The 20090-nt window shown below is 42.7% G+C and overlaps 1 protein-coding gene across 1 annotated transcript; it reads left to right on the forward strand.

The window, feature by feature from the left end:
- Window positions 1-4659: 4659 nt before the first annotated feature.
- Window positions 4660-18383, forward strand: LOC147202819 (histamine H3 receptor). Its single transcript, XM_086116535.1, has 4 exons — window positions 4660-4931; window positions 5367-5533; window positions 13335-13709; window positions 14855-18383. Exons 1-4 carry the CDS (start codon window positions 4700-4702, stop codon window positions 15338-15340), a joined length of 1260 nt encoding a protein of 419 aa, XP_085972661.1. The 5' UTR covers window positions 4660-4699; the 3' UTR covers window positions 15341-18383.
- Window positions 18384-20090: the final 1707 nt, after the last annotated feature.

The raw sequence follows: 20090 nt of genomic DNA on the forward strand, positions 1-20090 counted from the left end.
GACAGTAAATGGACTTAACTATATGAAAATGGCTACTGTGGAAAATCAACAAAAAGGGGGTGGGGGGCAAGACTTGTGCAACGATCCTGTACGTCTCTTCCGCCGCGAAGAGGATCTTCTTGAGAGCGTGTCGACGTTGGGGGATGAGCTATCAAATGCGTCTCAGCAGAACTTTGCCTCAAGTTTGACTTTTATTTCACGGACGGCTGGGATAATCCCAGAATATGAACCCACCACCCCCCCACCTCGTGTTTGCCTTCTTATCCTCAGGAGGGAAGCACCTTGAGCTGCGGAGAGCCGACACGGGGTGCAGTTGATGGGAATGACTTACCTTTGTAGTCGCCTTGTGGGTGAGAGCTGATGGTTTAAAATTCTGCTTCAACTATGGTCGTAAAAAAAAAAAAGTTTGAAAGGCAACCTCGGATTTGTTTCCCTTTGGATTTAATTGTTACTGGGTCAGACTGTCACGGTTGTCGTAATAATACAAATCAATTGGATAAGAGGGTGGATGTTTTTGAGAGGCTGTCGGCAATGATCGATCGCTTCATTTACTGACTGCGCCTGGGAATTTTGGTGACACCAACTCCCCGCGCTTTATCTTTCCGACATTAAAATAAATCAACATGCCACAAATCCGTTCCAGCCTTCCCAAAAGTAAAACGACAAAAAATGTTTGTCATGCGTTTTGTGTTCAGCGCGCAGTGTCATAATGAAGACATACAAACATGCAGAGAGTCACCATAAACAAGTGCAAAAAGAAGCTCACCATTGTTACCACTCCCTGTATGGATTTTTATTTTCCTTGGTCACAAAAAAAAAATGCAAAAAGGATTGATCCTCACCAAATTAAAAGCACTCCAAATATTGATATTTGGCGCGACATTTTAACCGGAAAAAAATCTCACTTGTATGAGCTCAGGAGGTTCGATTTTGGAGGTTTTTGCTGGACTCATTTTCCAGAATATTTAGTGTGTGTGTGGTTGAGTGTCATGAATGACGCACACGTGTTCTTTGTAGACATGAGAGCACGGTGTACCTTTATATATCCTGTGAGTCACACCAATTAGAACCAAACTATGGAAAAACGAATAAAATAATTCTGGGCGAGGCTGCGTGTCTCACCTATTAGTCATCTGTTCCTTACAAGGAGGCGTTCGATTAGCAGCTGATTAGGCTCCAAAGTCCAATCAAGATAAATGGCCGTTGTATTCGGAATGCCAAAAGGCCTGAAATACAACTCAGCTCTCTCTGTTCAACAATACATCACTACTTAATGAAAATCATAAAACCTTTTTTGGGGGAGCGGGGGGCAACAAAAAAAATTTAGATTTCACCCAAAAGAAACATGCATCAATTTCACCAAGTCAATTTGTGTCATGCTTGTCTCAATATTTTACCGGATATGTATTGCTCCCAACGTAAAGATGTACCGCATTTTCTGCACTATCAGGCGCACCTAAAAGCGTTCAGTTTTCTCAAAAGCCAACTGCCTCATAATCTGAAGCGCCTTATATACGGATCAATATTCAGATTTCCTGGACGTAGTATTTTAAATGTTCTGTAAAGTGCTTTGTTACAGCTGCAGCGTTTGTGAACGTGCTATATAAATAAAACTGCATTGTATTGTATTGTATTCCCTTTAGCGTAGCTCCATCTAGTGGATGCATTGCGCAACTGCGCCTTATAATGTGGTGCGCCTCACTTTAGTGCGCCTTGTACTCCGAAGCACCTTATAATGCAAAAAATACGGTACGGGAACCCCCCCCCCCCCCTCAACAACTCAGCAAATTGTTTTGGCGCAAGCTACTTTCTTGATTTGTTGGTCAGTGTTGCCATAAAGGTCACCAGCAAACATGTGCAACTCAAATTCTTTTTATTGCAGTTGCTGTTGTTCATTTTTTTTTTTTAAATCTGAAACTAGCCAAATCAACAACAAGAGGTTATTCAGTGTTCAATATCCGCTTCACCTAAAAAGAACAATCACGATTTCCACGGGCTACTCAGGCCATTGCAAGTTAAGCTGATGGAGCCTTCATTTATTAAATTTTATCACGGATTTGCATATTTTTACACAGCGGATGACTGCGCTGGCATCTTTGACAATTTGTTATTAGACTTTGAACACTCGGGGCATGGGGAGTGGCGGGAGGGGGGGGGGGGGGGGTATGTGATTTGGATGCTCCAATTTGGAAATAAATAAATAAATCATAAAAAAAAATAAGGCACTGCGTCTTCGCCTGGAGACAACGCAGTCCTCTCTCAGCTTTGATGTTGTCATATTGGTGTATGTGTTAATCTCACCGTCGGTGCACACATGCAGGGTCAGAAAGAGGGTCTTTATTTGCGGGGGGTGGTGGGGGGGTGTACATTTGTCATGAGATGGACCCTAAACGACGACGAGGCTTACACAAGTTCACGTGTAGTGGACCTTTTCAAGGTTTGTGATTGCACACTGCAGGCATGATGAGGAGGCTGAGGACAAAGAGGCGCCCGCTGCCGCCGCCCGGATGCTCGCTTTCCTTCACAATAAAAGAGCACTTGCGGCGGATGACGAATTGGATGGGAGGGGGGCCACGTTAAGCCATTTTTTATTGAAAGTGGTAATGCATGAAAATGTAATTTAACCAAATGAAAATTGCAAGCTTCTGTGGCCTCTCTTGATTTTTGACTTGCAATCTATTTTATTTGTCTGCTGCTGTGGTAACTGGACTTTATTTTTAGGGCTGCGGCTATCAAATGTCTTTTGGTCTTTGAATATCCTACGGACAATTCTAGCGAATAATTGAATATTCTCAATTCAATTTAGGTTCTAATAGTGCATCCTCTGCAAATCGGCCAGTGTTATAAAAAAAAAAGGTTCAGGGACAGTGTTAAAAACAGAATATTGGTTTCAGAACACGGATCCGTTGTTAAAATGGGGTGTCACCCGGATTCGAGCCTGATTGGTGTTGATTTGAAATTGAGACCACGCCCCCTCAAACAATCATTTGAAGTTCACTGATTGTGAATTTCAAATGATTGACCACTGTTGACCACTGTTCCACCGGTACTGTTCCACCGGTGGCCCGGTGGAACAGTGGTTAGCGCGTCGACCTCACAGTGCGGAGGTAGCGGGTTCAATTCCGGCTCCGGCCTCCCTGTGTGGGTTTTCTCCGGGTACTCCGGTTTCCTCCCACATTCCGAAAAACATGCATGGCAGGCTGATTGAACACTCCAAATTGTCCTGAGGTGTGAGTGTGAGCGCGATGGTTGTTTGTCGCCGTGTGCCCTGCAATTAGCTGGCAACCGGTTCAGGGTGTCCCCCGCCTCCTGCCCGAAGACGGCTGCGATAGGCTCCGGCACCCCCTGTGACCGTTGTGAGGATAAGCGAATCGAAAAATGGATGGATGGATGGATGATTAGAGTCAAACAACTTTCTTTTCATTTTCCTCCTGGCTTGCTGTCACGATTCTGTTTGTGACCAACATGTGGCACTGTAGAGCTTCCCCTGTAGCTGCACAACTGTTGGTCGTTAGGTAATCAGTTTTATAAAAGGACTCCCGCCCGAACACTCATTGTCGGGTTATTGTTGGTGCTCTTTGCTATTGTCATGTTCGTTTGTTGTTCCTTTGCTGCTGTCATGTTTGTTCTGGTAGTGTTTTGGTTATTGATAGTTTTTGTTTCAGTCCTGGTTTTTGTTTGTTACTTTGGACTTTGTTTTGGATTGAGTTTTCTCTGTTTTAAATACAATTCGTCAAGTACACCCTGCTCCTCCCTCCTGCCTGCTTTTGGGGGTCCACCACCACCACCTTGCTACGTGACACTTGCGAGACAAAGTCAAACTTCTCAAAGGTAGGCAAAACTTTCATGCGATGGGATTTGATTTAAAAAAAAAAAAAAACTTGGTGTCCACCTGAGTTTTCTGTTTCATATTGCTTAAAAAGATGAATTGGCCAATAAATAAGATTCCACATTATGTTTACATCTGTACAGTGGTTTGAAGTACAGATGTGTGTCAGTCACATGGGCCACTCGGACAATCGGTTCATTCACACTTTATTTGAAATGTTTTGGCTGCATGTTCATTCAAACGTATTCCCGTGATTTTTCTTTTCACTCTGCTTGAATGCGGGTGCATACAAATGCAAAAAAAAAAAAAAAAAACTCATTGACGCGTTCCAGATATTTCCGAAAACATTTTTCTCCATGCTTGTTCGAAGGCACGTCTCTGTGACCTTGTATAGTGCGTGATGACGAAAATGCTTTTATTGTGGAGATCCAAGCGGAAGTGGAACGTGCTTGTAAAACGGCCGCTGGGTGAAAAAGAAAAAAAAAAGAAACGTGCGCTCACACCTCTCGTGCGCACGAGGAATAAAGGCGCGCGCCACGCGCGAGGAGGATCTTCTTTGCGCTCCGCCGTCCGCGAGGTGACCAGAGGACGCCTCTTTATTTATTTATTCTTATTCTTATTTTTTTATTTCAATAGTGCCCCCTTTTCCTTTTTCTTCTTGCCAAAACTTGTACAAAGTCCTGAAACAGACAATGGCACGTAATTACGCGCCGGCGTCTCCCCAAATGTTTTTGGGGCAGCTCAGTGAAGCGCGCCGCTGAACTTGGCGAGTGCGACGAAGGTGAGAGCGGGGGGGTGGGTGGGGGGGCTAGGTGTGGGGGTGGGGGTGGGGGGTGCGGCGGTGAGGATGCTGCGGGAGCCCCGCTAACCATGGGCGTGTTGGAGTCCAACTCCAGCGGTAACTTGACCCCGGCGGTGTCCGGCGGCGCGCAGCCGCTGTCGGGCTCCCTTGCGCTGCTTCTCTCGGTGCTGATGGTGACGTTGGTGGCCACGGTGGTGGCGGGCAACGCGCTGGTCATCCTGGCGTTCGTCGTGGACAAAACCCTCCGAACTCAGAGCAACTACTTCTTCCTCAACCTGGCCATATCTGATTTCCTCGTGGGTGAGTTGGCCCCTTTGTGTCTAGCCTTTTTTTTTCTTTCTTTCTTTATTTATTTTGCACTCAGATTTTGGATAATCCCCCTCCCCTTCCCCCCCGCGCGCTCTCTCCGTTTCTGCCTCCTTCAAGTCTTTTGTTCCTCCCTGCAATTATCTCCCAATCACTCACTATGGAGTGGACAATTTATCTTCAAAAAATAAAGAAAAATAGATTCTTTTTGTTTTTAGGAATTTCAGAGGGGTTCTTCCTCACACCCTCTTTGTGCTGCTCTTATCTGCAGCGCTGAGGGTGAATTAAACCCCCCCCCCCACCCCCCTTCAATCAAACCACTGCAGGAAATCTGATTGCATTCCCAAAACGTTCGTCGCCTCTGCCTCGCGTGAGCAAACTGGCATGATTGGCCTTCTCATTGTCATCCTCATGATGGTGTGCTCCTAGGCGCCTTCTGCATCCCGGTGTACATCCCGTACAACTTGACGGGCAGGTGGATGCTGGGCAAGGGTTTGTGCAAGGTGTGGCTGGTCATGGACTACCTGCTCTGCACCGCCTCCGTGTTCAACATCGTGCTCATCAGCTACGACCGCTTCCTGTCAGTCACTAGAGCGGTGAGTACCCCCCCCCCCCAAATAAATAGAAAACAAAATAGCGGGGCTTTTGATGGTCAGGATCAGTTTTCGCAGTTTTGGAGGTGGGGTGCACTGCGTCACACAGAAAGACGTGCCTCATTCTTTGACCGTTCCCTCGAACAATTCAGCACACGCCGACCATAGCAAAAAAAAAAAAAAAAAAACTAACCAGAGGAATGAATGTCGGGGTTTGACTCTCGACTTCCTGTGTTTCGGTTCGAAATATTCATTTCTTTCCTTACGTGGGCTTTCTTTGCCAAATCACACATTTTCGTTTTCTTGAAGATTCCAAATTGTCCATCAGGGTGAATTTAGGTGTGAATGGTCTTTTGTCGATGTCACTGACCAATCACAGCGTGCAACCACCTCTGTCGCCCAAAGTCGGCTGGGATAGGCTGCATCTTACCAGCCACCCTGCAATGGATGGATGACCAAAGCTGATTTGTCTTTATCGGGGATGGGCAACTTAAATCCTGAAGGGGTCTACAATTTTTCCATCAGTGCTACATAGGACCTTCCGAACCTGATGTATGACAAAAATACTATTTTAACCCGTTCAGGGACAGCGGTTACTACCGTGGACAACTTCTCATGTTCACGTTACAGGTTATCATTAATGATCAAATATGTGCTCTTAAAATATTTCCTTTTTTACAATACATTTCTCAACACGTGGATAAAAGTTCCGACAACAAAATAACCACAGACGATGATTATTTTCTTTCCCCAGTGCAAAGAGGCTCGCTTGCATAAAAATGACCATTCAAGGACGGCACAAACTGCTAAACAATTAACAAACATGAAGTGCAAGAACTCATTTTGTACTTTTCCGAAAAACCAACGCACTCAAAATGTCGGTATGATTTGCGTGCTGTGTTTGTCCTGCAAGCCATTCCAAGTTTGCAATTAGGAGACCTGGTGTAAGCACAACTTAGCCATCTACTGGTTAATTGTGATATTGCAATGTAAAACTACAGTCAGCCCCCGCATGCTCATAGTTCAGCATCCACACATTCACAAATTAGTGTTTTTAAAAAAAATTCGGCACGGGGGGGTTAAATAATTGTCCCCCCCCCCTACTTTTCTTTCCATTTTTCCAGGATTTATCTCCCCGTTTCCTTCCCTTCATTGTGGAAAATGTCTTGATTATTTTCCAGCGTTCTTTTGGAAGATTTTTTTTTTTTAGGGCATTGAAAAAAAAAAAGTTGTCCATCCCCGGTTTATATGTGCCACTCTTCTCTCGTTTCCTGTCACTCAAGATCTGAGAACCACTGCATCCACAACCCTTCTCCCTATTGGAAAAAAAACCAAAACACTTTTGATGTTGAAGCTCAGATGAGATGGATTGCCCTACATCACCCTGAGAGCTGTTTCTTTTAATTTCTCTTTGTTCGATCCGGTGTTTGCATTTTCTGCAGGTATTCCGGCTTCTTCACACATGGAAAAAACAAGCACATTAGGTTTTATTGAAGACTCGAAATTGTCCGTAAGTGTGAATTGCCAGCGTGTGTGGGCTGTTTATGGACAGGCTCCAGCACACCTGCGAGTCTGACGAGAGCAAACGCTGAAAAAAATGGAAGGATGGATGTCCGATGCTTGTTTGCCGTCTGCTATTTTCATGTTTGATGAAGCAATTTGTTGAATTCTTGGACGATCGAACTGTCTGAGAGGTTTTGTCAAGCTCCGCCTCTTTCTTTACTCTACCGGAGCTGTGCAGCATTTGTCACCTCTTGAGTGAAAGTCTGGATGTTTTTTTTTTTTTGACTATAATGAGTGACAAGATCAATTTCAGTTAGCATGATTTGCTAAAAAGTGATGGCTGTTGATTGTGTGATAATTTGTTTATGCCTCTAACGCTGCTTAGTTCGAATGCGGTTTTATTTATTGCGTCACTTTTCGGCTCCGAGACCTTTAAAAAAAGAGTTTGGAGATGATGCCACCACGGCCGCTGGTTTGTTGAAGGGGGTCGGCATGAGTGTAGATTCTGACGTCAATGGCTGAGGATGACGATTTGTTTGTAAATCAATTTGCTACTGAACATTTTTGTTGATAAAATATTACGTGGCTACCCAACACTAAATGGTTTTAACACTTCACAAGCCAAGTCATTCAGTCAATATTCGGAGCTCTCAAATTTGGGGTCTGGGCTTTATTTTAGGAGTGCTTCAACACCGTCCCAAAATGGGTAGAAACGCCAGTGCTGGAACGGACTCGTGGCGTTTCCTTTCATTACGAGTGTGGTCAGGGGATGAATCAGCTCGACTTCAAATGGTGCTACTGTGACGGCACTAAATCGAAAGGAAACTTCATTTAATCCGTTTTTATGAGATGTTTGGGAGCCACTGGAAATTTTGCCTGTTGTTTGCCTGATGGTTCACCCACCGCTGCTGTGAGTGATGAATTTCTTTCATATGTGCTTGTTGCGGTGTCACTATTAGGGCTTGACTGATTTGGATTTGAACTTTTTTTTTTAGGCTCAATATTTGTCAGGATAGAATTCCGATAACGGATTAATTGTCCAATTCAGCCACCGCTGCTGTGAGTGACAAATTTCTTTCTTATACAGTAAATATTCTCTAGTACGGACTTGTGTTTGCGCTGTCCAATTTGTCCTGATAAAAGAAATTCCTCATTTGGGAAATGAGCATGGTACATGTCCTTTATGAACCTGCAAGTATGTTGACAAAATGCACGTGTAACAACACAATCAATAAAATACAAAAATATACTGTCCAAAAACTTATATAACAAAAACTGCAATACAGGTGTATCCAAAAAAAATCACAACAGTAAAATACGTACAGTATTTTAATGTTGATTTTTTTCTGTGTTGGGAAAAAAATGTCTTTTGGATTGTTTTGTTGGATGCATTCTTTGGTTTATGACAATGTTTGCCTGCGTGTCATACAGTTTTCTTGCTAGTTGCAAGTAACTGTCCCGTTGATCACCGATGTCTGGTAATTCTTGTGCATACTGAATGATTTTTGTTGCCATTTGCATTGCTTCTTTGCTGGATGGTGGCTTGTCATCAGGAGTTGAATCGATGCCTTGTTGTTTAAAGTTTCGTAGATTTGCGTCTTTCCGACTCCAAGTGTCTGCTGGAGGTTTTTAACTTTGTGTCCAGCCTCGCTCAAACGGATGCATTTCACTCGCTCCGCTCCAGTTGTTACAGTTCTTCTACGTTTCAATGCGATGATCTACACGACGTAAGTGAATAAAGTTAAAATCTTTCGCAATTACAGTAAAACGCACGCCAATAAGAAGTCGCTTACACGTTTTCGTTTCGAATCTGATGAATGAAAACGGCGAAGCGAACACGTTTCTTCGGTCGTGTCGAGTGGGTGCTGCTTTTAAGCCAGTGCCGCGTTCTACAGGACGTAAGTGAATAAAGTTAAGATCATTCACAATTACAGTAAAACGCACGGCAATAAAAACTCACTTGCACGTCGTCGTTTCGAATCTGATGATCGAAAAACGCGAAGTGAAAACTTGTTTCAGCGTTGTCTTTTCCGTCGCATCGGGTGGGCGTTGCGTGTATTTAAACTCCCGCGGCATTACGCCTCCATCCGGGTTACGGGTAGTGGAATTTCCGCATACGCAACTTCCGGTAACATGTAATATCGTAGTCAAAATGTTAATGCATAGGTTTTTATTCCGGGTGAAGGATATTCCTTTCCGTAGAATTCCGGGGATGGGAATATTTACTGTATGTGCTTGTTGCGGTGTCACAATTGGGGCCTGACCGATTTGGATTTTTATTAAAAAAAAAATTCTAGGCCCAATATTTGGCAGGGTAAAATTCCGATAAGCGATTAATCGTCCAATTCATTCAAAACTATCTAAATAAATACAAAAAAAAAAATCTCTTTTTTTGCCCCCTTAATGCTTACAATTTAAAAGATATGAATTACAGGCAGAACATATTGACTGTGAAACAATCCTTCGTCCTTAAGTATTTGTTTCGCTTTTCAACAGAGAGAATTTTTTTTGGGGGGGGGGGCGGGGGATTTAAACATCGCCAATGTGGCCCGCCGATTAATCGTCTACGTCACAGCCGTCCGCCAATGATCTGCCGTCTGGCCGCACTCGAACACATGGCGCAAACATGCACGCTCAGCCATGTGTATGAATGAACGCAGTTCAATGGAGGGCTCCCGCGATTGATCTCCCTCTCGGAGGTCAGCACGACGGGGAACATCACTTTCTAGAGCTCGGTTGGAGCATGTAGCAAAGTGTGTGTGTGTGTGTGTGTGTGTGTGTGTGTGTGTGGTGGGGGTCTAATATTTTGAGGAAAAAAAAAAATCCAAGCCTCAGGTTGAGAATTACATGAAAGGTGTACCACGTTCAAAAAATTCTGTCATAAATGGCCAGAGGAGCACTTAAAAGAGAATTTTTGAGACAAATTACTGGCCGTTTCATGTTCATTTTACCACTGCTCCCCACTATTGGCCAATATTAGGCATTCATTATGCATTTGAACACCCACCAAGCCCCCCCACCCCAATGTTGAGAACACATGTGCTTGAAAAGGCACAAGGCCTTCTGTTATGCAACCTTGAGTCCATTTGGAAAAGCTTTACGCCCCGCGAATACCAAGTAGCATTTTTGCGTTGATTTCTGGATGCATGTTTGGAATATTTTAGGTGGGGTTTAATATTCAATTCCTGCACCAGCTGTTCGCTTTTGACAGCGAGTTGGCCTACATTTTTGTTATTTTTAGTCGTGTTTTAGAAATCTTTTTTTGGTACTACTTGATTTGTCCGAATGAAAAATACATTTTCTCAGAGTGGCATCAGTGTCGAAATACATTTTCCCACCCATATAAATTTAGATTGAATATGACGGTGTGGCGATTGTAAATGTTAACTGAAAGGAAACATCTTTTTGAAACACTTTAATTCAAAACAATAAATTCTATGGAATTTTTTTTATGAACACATTTTCAAAAATGTAAGCATTCTGTGATATTCGCAGTCTTTTTATAGATGCAAGCAATGTTTTTTTTTTTTTAAATGAACCCTTACATGCACCCTGTAACCTGATCACATGATAAGCTGTCCACTGTCCTTAAAGGGTTGAATTTGAACAAATCAAACGTCAAAAACGGGCTCCTCATATTGGATTGTCTGCATCTTTCGACGGTGTTGTTTTGAGCGCGCTTTCCTTCCGCAGTCGGGCAAATCAATCCTTTACACATCTTTTTATATGGCACCTTTCATACATAAAATGCAACACAAAGGGCTTCACAAGACAAATGATAAAAGACACAAACACATCACAAAGACTCCCACGCACAATTTTTGCTCCCCAGAGACGCACACCACCCGGGTGTGTTAAAAGTAGGTGCCATTTAAAAAAATACCGTGAAATACGTAACGCATTTGGCTGCTGAGACATGGCGGAGCAAGAGTGTGCATATGCGGCCGACTTGCAGCCGCTTCAACCTACCGGAAGATTTTCCTTTTAAATCACTTTAAATTAAAAGAAAAAAAATATTTATGCCTCGCTGTACACAAGCCAACGACAGAACCCGGATTGTTTGTCTTCTTTTGGTAAAGTTTGAAATCCTTCCATGTTCTGTTGTAATAGCTTGCTTCCGCCAAGCCAATTCAACTGTTTATCCACAAGCGCAAACATTTCCGGATGGGGGAGGGGGGCGGGTCACGAAGAGTGCACGTCACACGATGCTTTTTACGTCCTATAAACAGAGAGAGAGTTAGTTTAAATAAGTTCACATTAAGAAGTCCGATCCACATCAACAAATCATCGTTTCATTATTGTTGCAATTTGAGCTATGACTTAGTAACTTTTGTCGGGGCGACATGGCTCAGTTTCCCAACCCCGAGGTTGGCGGTTCGATCCCCGGCCATGTCGAAGTGTCCTTGAGCAAAATACTCATCAGTTGCTCCTGATGCTCTGTCAGCAGTAGAGGAGTAATAGTGTAAAGCGCTTTGAGTACCCGAGGTGGGAAAGCGCTATATAAGTGACAGCCTGTTGATGTTTACACCAGGGCACTGGGGATCGAACCCCGCCACCCCCACCACTACCTCTGCCTCATCAAACGATATGAGGGGCTCTCTGACAGAAGGACATAAAGCCCAGCAGACAGCGGATGTAAAGTTAATTGACAGCAAATGGGCGAATGACCAATCCTCCTTCGACATCTGTTTTAAGATGTCGTTTTTTTTTGTTGTTGTTGTTTGTTTGTTTTAATATTGAAAGCAACGATGCAGTCTTTGAACGGCGTCATTTCGGCTGAGTGAAGATGGAGCAATGCCAAAATGAAGACGACAATGATGATGTTGATGATAATGAAATGCGCGTGCAGATGTCTCATACACTCTTTCCAGTTGCCCGCGGCCCATCCTGATAGATATTCTTCGGTAAGGATGGAAAATTAATCCAAATGTAATCGTGATTTCAATTTTGGCTTCTCACAATCATGACAACAGTAGCGAAATGCAGGGTGTGTTGCAAGTTCTTGCGTGGTGAAAGCACCCTGAATGCACTGTCTTGCGTGTGACGTGTGGTTATTTTGTCCTTCATCCTGCTTTAGGCTGTTTAATGACATCCCAGGTGGAGTTAAATGTAAGACTAAACACATAACAAATATTTCACATTCTGTGTATTTAATTACACGGCATACGATGTTTCAGAAACATTGGCCGTGCTAATGCTAGCAGTGAAGGTAAAATCCAATTGAGACGCTTTTAGAAAATTAGCATCAAGTTCCGGGAGGGATATTCCTTCAAATTATGAATATTTACACACAAACGCTGTGTAAACACATACACACAGGTAATTTAGCAACAATGAAAGGCATATTTCCTTCCTCATCTGTGAAAACCCAAATTTGCAACTTTCGTCTTACTCCTGTCTCGATCCAAGTGTGTACTCCCTGCATTCACAGCACCACACTGCCCCTTAGAGGCCTAGGTGCACACCGCAGTTTCTTGCTAATACAGTACTGTATTTACATTTTTGCTGCAAATTATTATTTTTTTTTTATTGTTCTGTCAAGATATATTTCAAGTAGATTTTTGGCAGTTGAATAAATTAAATTTCGAGACCGGTGCATAATCATGTTTATTAATCGTATCAATCAAAATAATTGTGCTCATTATTTTTTTTTTTTATAGTCGCCACTTCTGCTCCCTTGGTAGCCTTCCTCCCGTGCCTCGGCCTCCTCTGCGCTCACACGGGACAGAATAAGAACATCATGAGTGGCTTTTTTTTATTCAAGCCATCACTCTGTCAGTGCGGCAGTATTCGGGACCATTGAAACTCGCCGCTCCGGGGTTGTTTGTCAGCTTGCGTCTGCGGCAGATTGAAATGGAATTCATTGCCAGTGGTGGGAAGTAGATTTTTCATGTAACGTGGGACCTTGACTTACAATTTTTTTTTTCTTTGTGTCAAGAGCTAAAATTTGACTCATGACGAACCAGCCAAACACATAAATACAAAATGAAAATAGTTGCAAGGAGCATGGAAAAGACTAAAAACTAAGAATTTGGCATTGCTTTGAAATTTCGTCCACGTTAACTGTCCCCTGCTCGACTTTATCTGTCAAAATATTGTACATTTGCGCAGATTGCTCATTTAAAAGAGCTTCAATCATCCACAGATGATTTTCTCTGGAATTTATTTAATGATGAAGCAACGCTTTTTTTCCCCGCTTGTCTCTTTTTATTTTAAAAGTTTGACAGTCCAGCGTGTGTGTGTGTGTGTGTGTGTGTGTGTCAGAAAATCACCCCGTGCCTGTTATTTTTTTTAATCTCAGGTGAAATACAGAGCGCAGCGCAACATGACCCGCCAGGCTGTGCTCAAGATGGTGGCGGTGTGGGCGCTGGCTTTCCTTCTCTACGGCCCCGCCATCATCTTCTGGGAGGCGGCGGTAGGCTACAGCGTGGTGCCAGCGCACGAGTGCTACGCCGAGTTCTATTTTACCTGGTACTTCCTTCTGTGCGCCTCCACCTTCGAGTTCTTCACCCCCTTCGTGTCGGTGGCCTTCTTCAACCTTAGCATCTACCTGAACATCCGCCGGCGCTACAAGAACGCGGGCGCCGGCCCCGATGAGGCCCCGCCCCCACGGACGGCGAAGAAGCAACGGGACGGCGCGGCGGCGTGGTCCGTCTTCTTCGTCAAGACTCGCAAGGTTATTCGCTAAACTCTTTCTTCTTGGTACCAGAGCAGTGTTGAAAATCAATGCCAGACCACAACAGTCTCGAAAGTGGCACCCCAGGTTAGCAAAAATTCGTGTATTGTGGTAATTGATGCCCATTATAAATGTCGTGGTTGGAACAGTGGCGGTTCTAGATCAATTTCAATGAGGGGGCCTGGCTGGGGCCAGGGGTTTTGATAGAGGGCCACATTCAACCCAGGGCAAAAAAGACAGATTCGAAATCTTATTTGACTTTTTATTTAATCAAACTTTGAAACCATTGCAGTCATAACATTACAGTGATGAGAAAAAAACAGTATAATAATCACACTTGGTGGGTTACAACCGTTGTAACCCACCAAATCTTGAAAAAGTGGGCATGAACTGCCAATCAGCAATTTCCGCGAAAAACAAAAACCTTGAGGTCCAGTGTTTTTTTAAAAAATGATTATTTAAACGTTTGGCTCAGATCAGCAATTGACGAGGCCAAGCTTGCTGTAGTAAATGAAAAGTAATGAAATAAGTAAAAGTTGACATTTTTGGAATAAAATAAAAATGAATTCAAAGATAATAATCTGAAATTATCCCTCCATGAGCTGTCACCTTAGCATGTCCCAATTATCCCAGGAGCTAAATTGTCTGGGGCTTTTTTTTTTTTTGAAGTTCATCCAAACTTTCCTTGTTGGTGCTTGGGTGGAGGATAATTGAACCATGAGCCACAATGCTCGCGCTATGTTCCTATGACGGATGCGAATGTCGATGCTCTTATTTTGTACTGTACTCTGCAATTTTTAGGCCCTGAAAAATGTACGAATCAGCAAATTTGGACCATAACAGACATTTTTAGGTATCGAAAAACCCCCAATCATTTTAAGCCGGTTGTTTTTGAGGCCTGGAAAAAAAGTACTTTGATGAAACGGACAATCGAGTTATTGTTCGTTAAATCGAGGTTCCGCTCTCATCAATTGAAAATGGAAAGATAGACTAATCCACCGACTGCAATCGTTTTTGGATTTTGTGTGCCCTCAAGGGTGCCTTTAACCCTTTCATGCACTCTGTAACAGCTGTCTACTGTAGTAACTTCCGTACCTGAAAGGGTTAAATAAAATGCGTAACTAATGGTTATGACTGTTGTGAAGGTGTCTTGCAGCGAGCCCACCGCCATCTCAGCCGTCATCGAGGACGATGACGGGGTCTCGCCGTCCTCCTGCGCCCACCTCGACGCCAGTCACATCCTGGCGCACCGGGAGAAGTTCTCACCGGGCGGGAGGAACTCACGGCCGTTCCAGCCCTCGCCGGTGGTGTCGGCGCCAAGTCGCAGGGCGCCGGGATCCCGCCTTTCCCGAGACATCAAGATCGCCAAGTCGCTGGCCGTCATCGTTTGCATTTTCGGCATCTGCTGGGCGCCTTACACGCTGCTGATGATCATCCGCGCCGCCTGCAGCGGCACGTGCATGGCCGAGTACTGGTATGACATCACGTTCTGGCTCCTGTGGCTCAATTCGGCCATCAACCCGTTCCTGTACCCGCTGTGCCATAGCAGCTTCCGAAGGGCTTTCTCTAAGATCTTGTGTCCCAAGAGACAATCGGTCCAGCCTCAGGTGGTGGAGGCGCAGTCGTGTTAAAGCGAAACACTTGAACCAATGCTAAAACTGCCAAACTGTGTACAAAAAAAAAATAAATAAAACTCCACTTCCTTGTTCTTCCATTCCAAAATAAGAAAAAGAGAGTCTGTGAGGATGCTCAAAGCACATAAAGATAGAATCATGAGAGCGAAGACCTCCGCCAAGGCCGGACAATCGAAAAAAAGTGCCCCCCCCCCCCAAAAAAAACAACAACTCACTTATTTGCAGTACCCATTGGGTGAACTCGCATTCGGGTCGACAGACTACATGCAGTGAAACCTCTAAAGTTGAACACAAAAAACCTTTACATCATACTAGCTGTATCCAGCGATACATTTTTTTATGCCGTACATTGTTATATAACTTTTTATTTTATTAAAATAGATGTATTTCATATTTTCTCAGAATAGAAAACAGCGGAAAAACTGTGCTCGTAAATCTGTTTGAGTCAAATGGTTGCCACCATAACAATATTACAAAAGTATTTTGTATATTTCTTTTTTTTTTTTAACTATTGAAAATATTTGTTTAATTTTTTTTTAAATCAAATCGAATACCAATTCATGACAATAGCATACCAATACTTAGTCAATATTTCTACACATTGAGACAAAGAAAAGTATAAAAAAAGAATAAAATAATTCAAAATATTTGAATTGATTTTTTTTATCAATTAAAAGCCCAACCCTAATTCGAAACTACACTTTGAAACCCTAACCCTATTTTTAAACCCTAATTTTAACCCCTAACCCTAGTTTGAAACCCTAAACCTACATACAGTCCAAACCTAAACCTAATGTGAAATCCTACTTTGAAACCCTAATTTGAAACACCGATCCTTGTATCAAACACTACTTTGAAACCCTTAACCTCATGTGAAACCTGACTTTGAAACTCTAAACCAATTTAGAAACCCAAACCCTACTTTGAAACCCTAACCCTAGTTTGAAACGCTCCTTTGAAACCTTAAGCCTAATCTGAAACCCTCATTTGAAGACCTTGGCCTCGTTTGAAACCTAAATTTGAAACCCTGATCCCAGTTTGAAACCGTACTTTTGAAACCCTAACCCTAATATGAAACCCTACTTTGAAACCCTAACCCTAGTTTGAAACGCTCCTTTGAAACCTTAACCCTAATCTGAAACCCTAATTTTTAATCTCTTTGCTTCATTTGAAACCCCAACCCTCGTTTGAAACCTACATTTGAAACCCTAACCCTAGTTTGAAACCCTAATTTTGAAACCCTAACCCTAGTATGAATCCCTAATGTGAAACCCTAACCCTAGTTTAAACCTTACTTTGAAATGCTAACCCTACTTTGAGTTCCTAACCCTTATTTGAAACCCTACTTTGAAACCTTAACCCTGTGAAACCTGAACTCTGAATAGCAGAGAGCTCTGGCTGCAAGGTCGATGAGACTTTCCCCGTTGATTTATAAAACACAGCATTGCAATGTCAAATTTGACACTACTTCGGCCATATTGTACTGTCCCGTGTCGCAATAAGATCTATTGCCTGATTGCCTGCTCTATGGTTAACAGCACATTTCTTCCCCCCTTACACTCCCTTCACCCAAAAAAATAAAATAAAAAACAAAAAAAAGCCAAAGAAAAATCAACGCACACTTGCGATGTTAATCCTTTCAAGGCCTGTGTATACGAAGTCTCATGGGATTGGTTGACTTGTCGAGGCGAAAGACTTGGAATGTTGAGGTTCCACTGAAATTTGGAGCAAATTACACCCCCGTGGAAGAAAATGCTTGAATTTTGTTCGCAAGAGTTGTTTGCATCAAAGTCACAGGGGACATATGTCAAGTTGACTTTTCACATTGAGTAAATCTTGTGTTGATCACTTGGCAGCTGGGCTGGGTGAAGATGCGTCATTTTCAAGCCACCGTTGGACAATGCGGAAGTACTATCATATCAAAACCAAAAGCTAAGCAGAGCTCCAGTGTTGGCACAGATGAGCATTAGCATCTCCCAAAAGTCAACGTTTGGCAAAATGTCAGCTGCTTGCGCCACATGCACGGATCGTACACACTAATTGGCAAGTGTGAAGCGCTGCCTCCGTAAGTGAAAATACAATCCACACTTTCATGGTTTCGTTTTATAGAAATGTGAAAAAAAACACTGCACTTTGATCCTTGAACCTTTTTCCTCCTTCACTAACTTTTATAAAAAATAAAAAAAATAAAATAAAATCTTCTCCACACAACCACCTTGGCGGAGGTAGCAGCTCGCGACTCTTATCGTACCTTGGAAAAAAAGAATGACAAAAAAAAAAGATACAATCGCTCCAAATGAAAAGCACAGATTCTCTGTGAGATGTTAATGTCCACGTGGAAATGCATGCGAACGTTCACAGACAATCTCTCTGCAGTGACGTGCTTTAAGCCTTCCAGCCACTGTGTGCGTGCGTGCGGGCGTGCGTGTGTCCTTTTTGTGTGCTGATGATGACAATATTTCATCCCGAGATGTTTCATGATACCTTTTACTATCATCCCCAACGACAAAATGTCCTTTCCCAAGCAGAGGGGGCCATTAGGAGAACGCGTGGCTCTTACGTTTCGAAAAGATAGCAAATCCCGAAGCTTGTCGCCTCGCAGCAATATCGTGACAAATGGGGAGTCGTTAACTTTGAGGACACCTGAAAGGAAGTGAAGAGCTCGCATTTGTTTACCCAACACTGAATGTCATTTTGTTTTGATATCATTTGATGTGAAAAGTTGGCTTAATAGGTGAAACCTGCCAACTCTAAAAATCTGCACTCGGCGTCCCTGTAGTCGACGCTCCGAAATGTACAGCACAACAAGCAGTTTTGTACAAAAAATATATATATACAGGTATCTATGCCAACTCTGTGTTAAGATAGTTGTGTGTTCTTTCGATGCAGTATTTACAACTATTCAAAGACTGATTTGTACCCTCCCGAAAAAAATAACTAAATAAAAATAGCAGTTGACAACTTTGTAACTTGGCGATGAATGTGTGTCGGTGTGAGTAGCCAAAGAAAAAATATTTAAATAAAGACTGACTATAAGAATGAACAATTTCAATGAGTACATTTTTCTTGTTCACACGTCGTTATTTATGTGAAGTAGAGGGCTGGCGTCCAGCAAGCTAGCTAGATTAGCTTAGCATTTAACTTCACTTTATTTTTAGAGCGCTTGAAAAAAACAACCACAGGTACACACGCAAGTGTTACACGTAAAGTAAAAATCTGACATTAAAAAAACATTTAAGACAATAAGCTAACATAAAAACTGTAAACACAATAAGAGATGAACTACATTAGCATTATTATGCATTGACCTAAAGTCCAACTCTCCTTTTGAATCTGACCACAAAATAAATATTTGTTCGTTTAAAAAAAAAAAATACAATGAAAAGATTTCAAAGAGTACATTTGATTTTAAAAGGCACGCTGCTTAACTGTCTGTAATTTACATTCCATCGGGAAGGTTAGGTCGCTTAGTTTACCATTAAGCTAACCTCCATTTTTTGTTTTGAATTGCCCCAAAGTAAACATTAGTCAAAGACATTAAAATGGTTCACAGTTTTGTCTTCCTGTCATGATTCATGTTCATAAAATTGTCGACGGAAAGAAAACCCACGCAGGCACAGGGAGAATATACAAACTCCAAACAGGAAGGCCGCAGCCGGAATCAAACCCCGCACCTCTGCGCAGTGAGGCAGATATGCTAACCACTGACCAAATTTTACTTCATCAAAAAAAAAGTTTGAAATGGTTGTTTGAGAGGTTGCACAACAACAACAAAAACTGCACTGGAGCAGTTCCAAACCAACTCACTGAGCTGTTTAAAATGTCTTTCTCAGCTTTAAGTGTTGTTGTTGTTCCGCCGTTGACCCCATTTAGCAGTCGTCCTAGGTTTTTTTTTCCCCTTCACTGAATATGTGCAAACACTTTGAGAGGCTGCAAAACAAGCACTCAAAGGCGTAAATGCTCTCACTCGACATGTGAGTGAGGTACTCGCGGGACAGCCCGCCAAAAGCCATACTGTAAAGAGGCTCGTCCGCTCCAGTCGGATGGGGGGCGGGCACACACATACCTGCCGGCAAAACAAACGTGCCGAAGTCAATTTGGAAGCATTTCTTAAAAGGTCAGCAGAGGATACGATGAATAGACTGCGGCGAAGGTGACCTGTGTCGAGACGCAGCTGGAGTTGCGAATAGAAAACAAATTGCTGGCTGCCAGGAATGACATTGTTTCAATGTGCCTTGGGAGAGCCACCAGGTGATAGTCTGAGCCATTCCAAAAAGGAAATTACAAGCGGTTCACAGTAACTCATCAACATCGCCTTGGGATAAAATGCCAGGTGACGGCGGCAAAATTGTCCTGTTGAAACAATTTCCACCCAAACACAAAGCGCACATGAGATCACTTTTAGTGTAATTGTTTGTGGAACCCGTGATGGTTAAAAATCTTGAAATGTCCCTCAAAAAAACAAACATTAAACCACAGTATTACACACTGGTTTAAACTATTGTAGTTGTATTTGTCTGCAAATGTTGAAAAAAAGAAAAACGCTTGATGTGCCATTTTCCCAAGAATGAGACACTTTTGATGGTGCAATTTTCTAAAAAAGAAGACAAACTATTGATGTTGCACTTGACTAAAAAGAACATTTTTAATGTTGCTTTTTCCTCAAAAGAAGACCAACTTGCGATGTTTAATTTTTCTTCCCCAAAAACAACAACAACAAAACAATGCTGTAGTGTACTTAAAAGAA

This window comes from Hippocampus guttulatus, chromosome 7 (assembly GCF_054856545.1).
Source record: "Hippocampus guttulatus isolate MCC_2025c chromosome 7, RoL_Hgut_1.0, whole genome shotgun sequence".
NCBI classification, from domain to species: Eukaryota; Metazoa; Chordata; class Actinopteri; order Syngnathiformes; family Syngnathidae; genus Hippocampus; species Hippocampus guttulatus.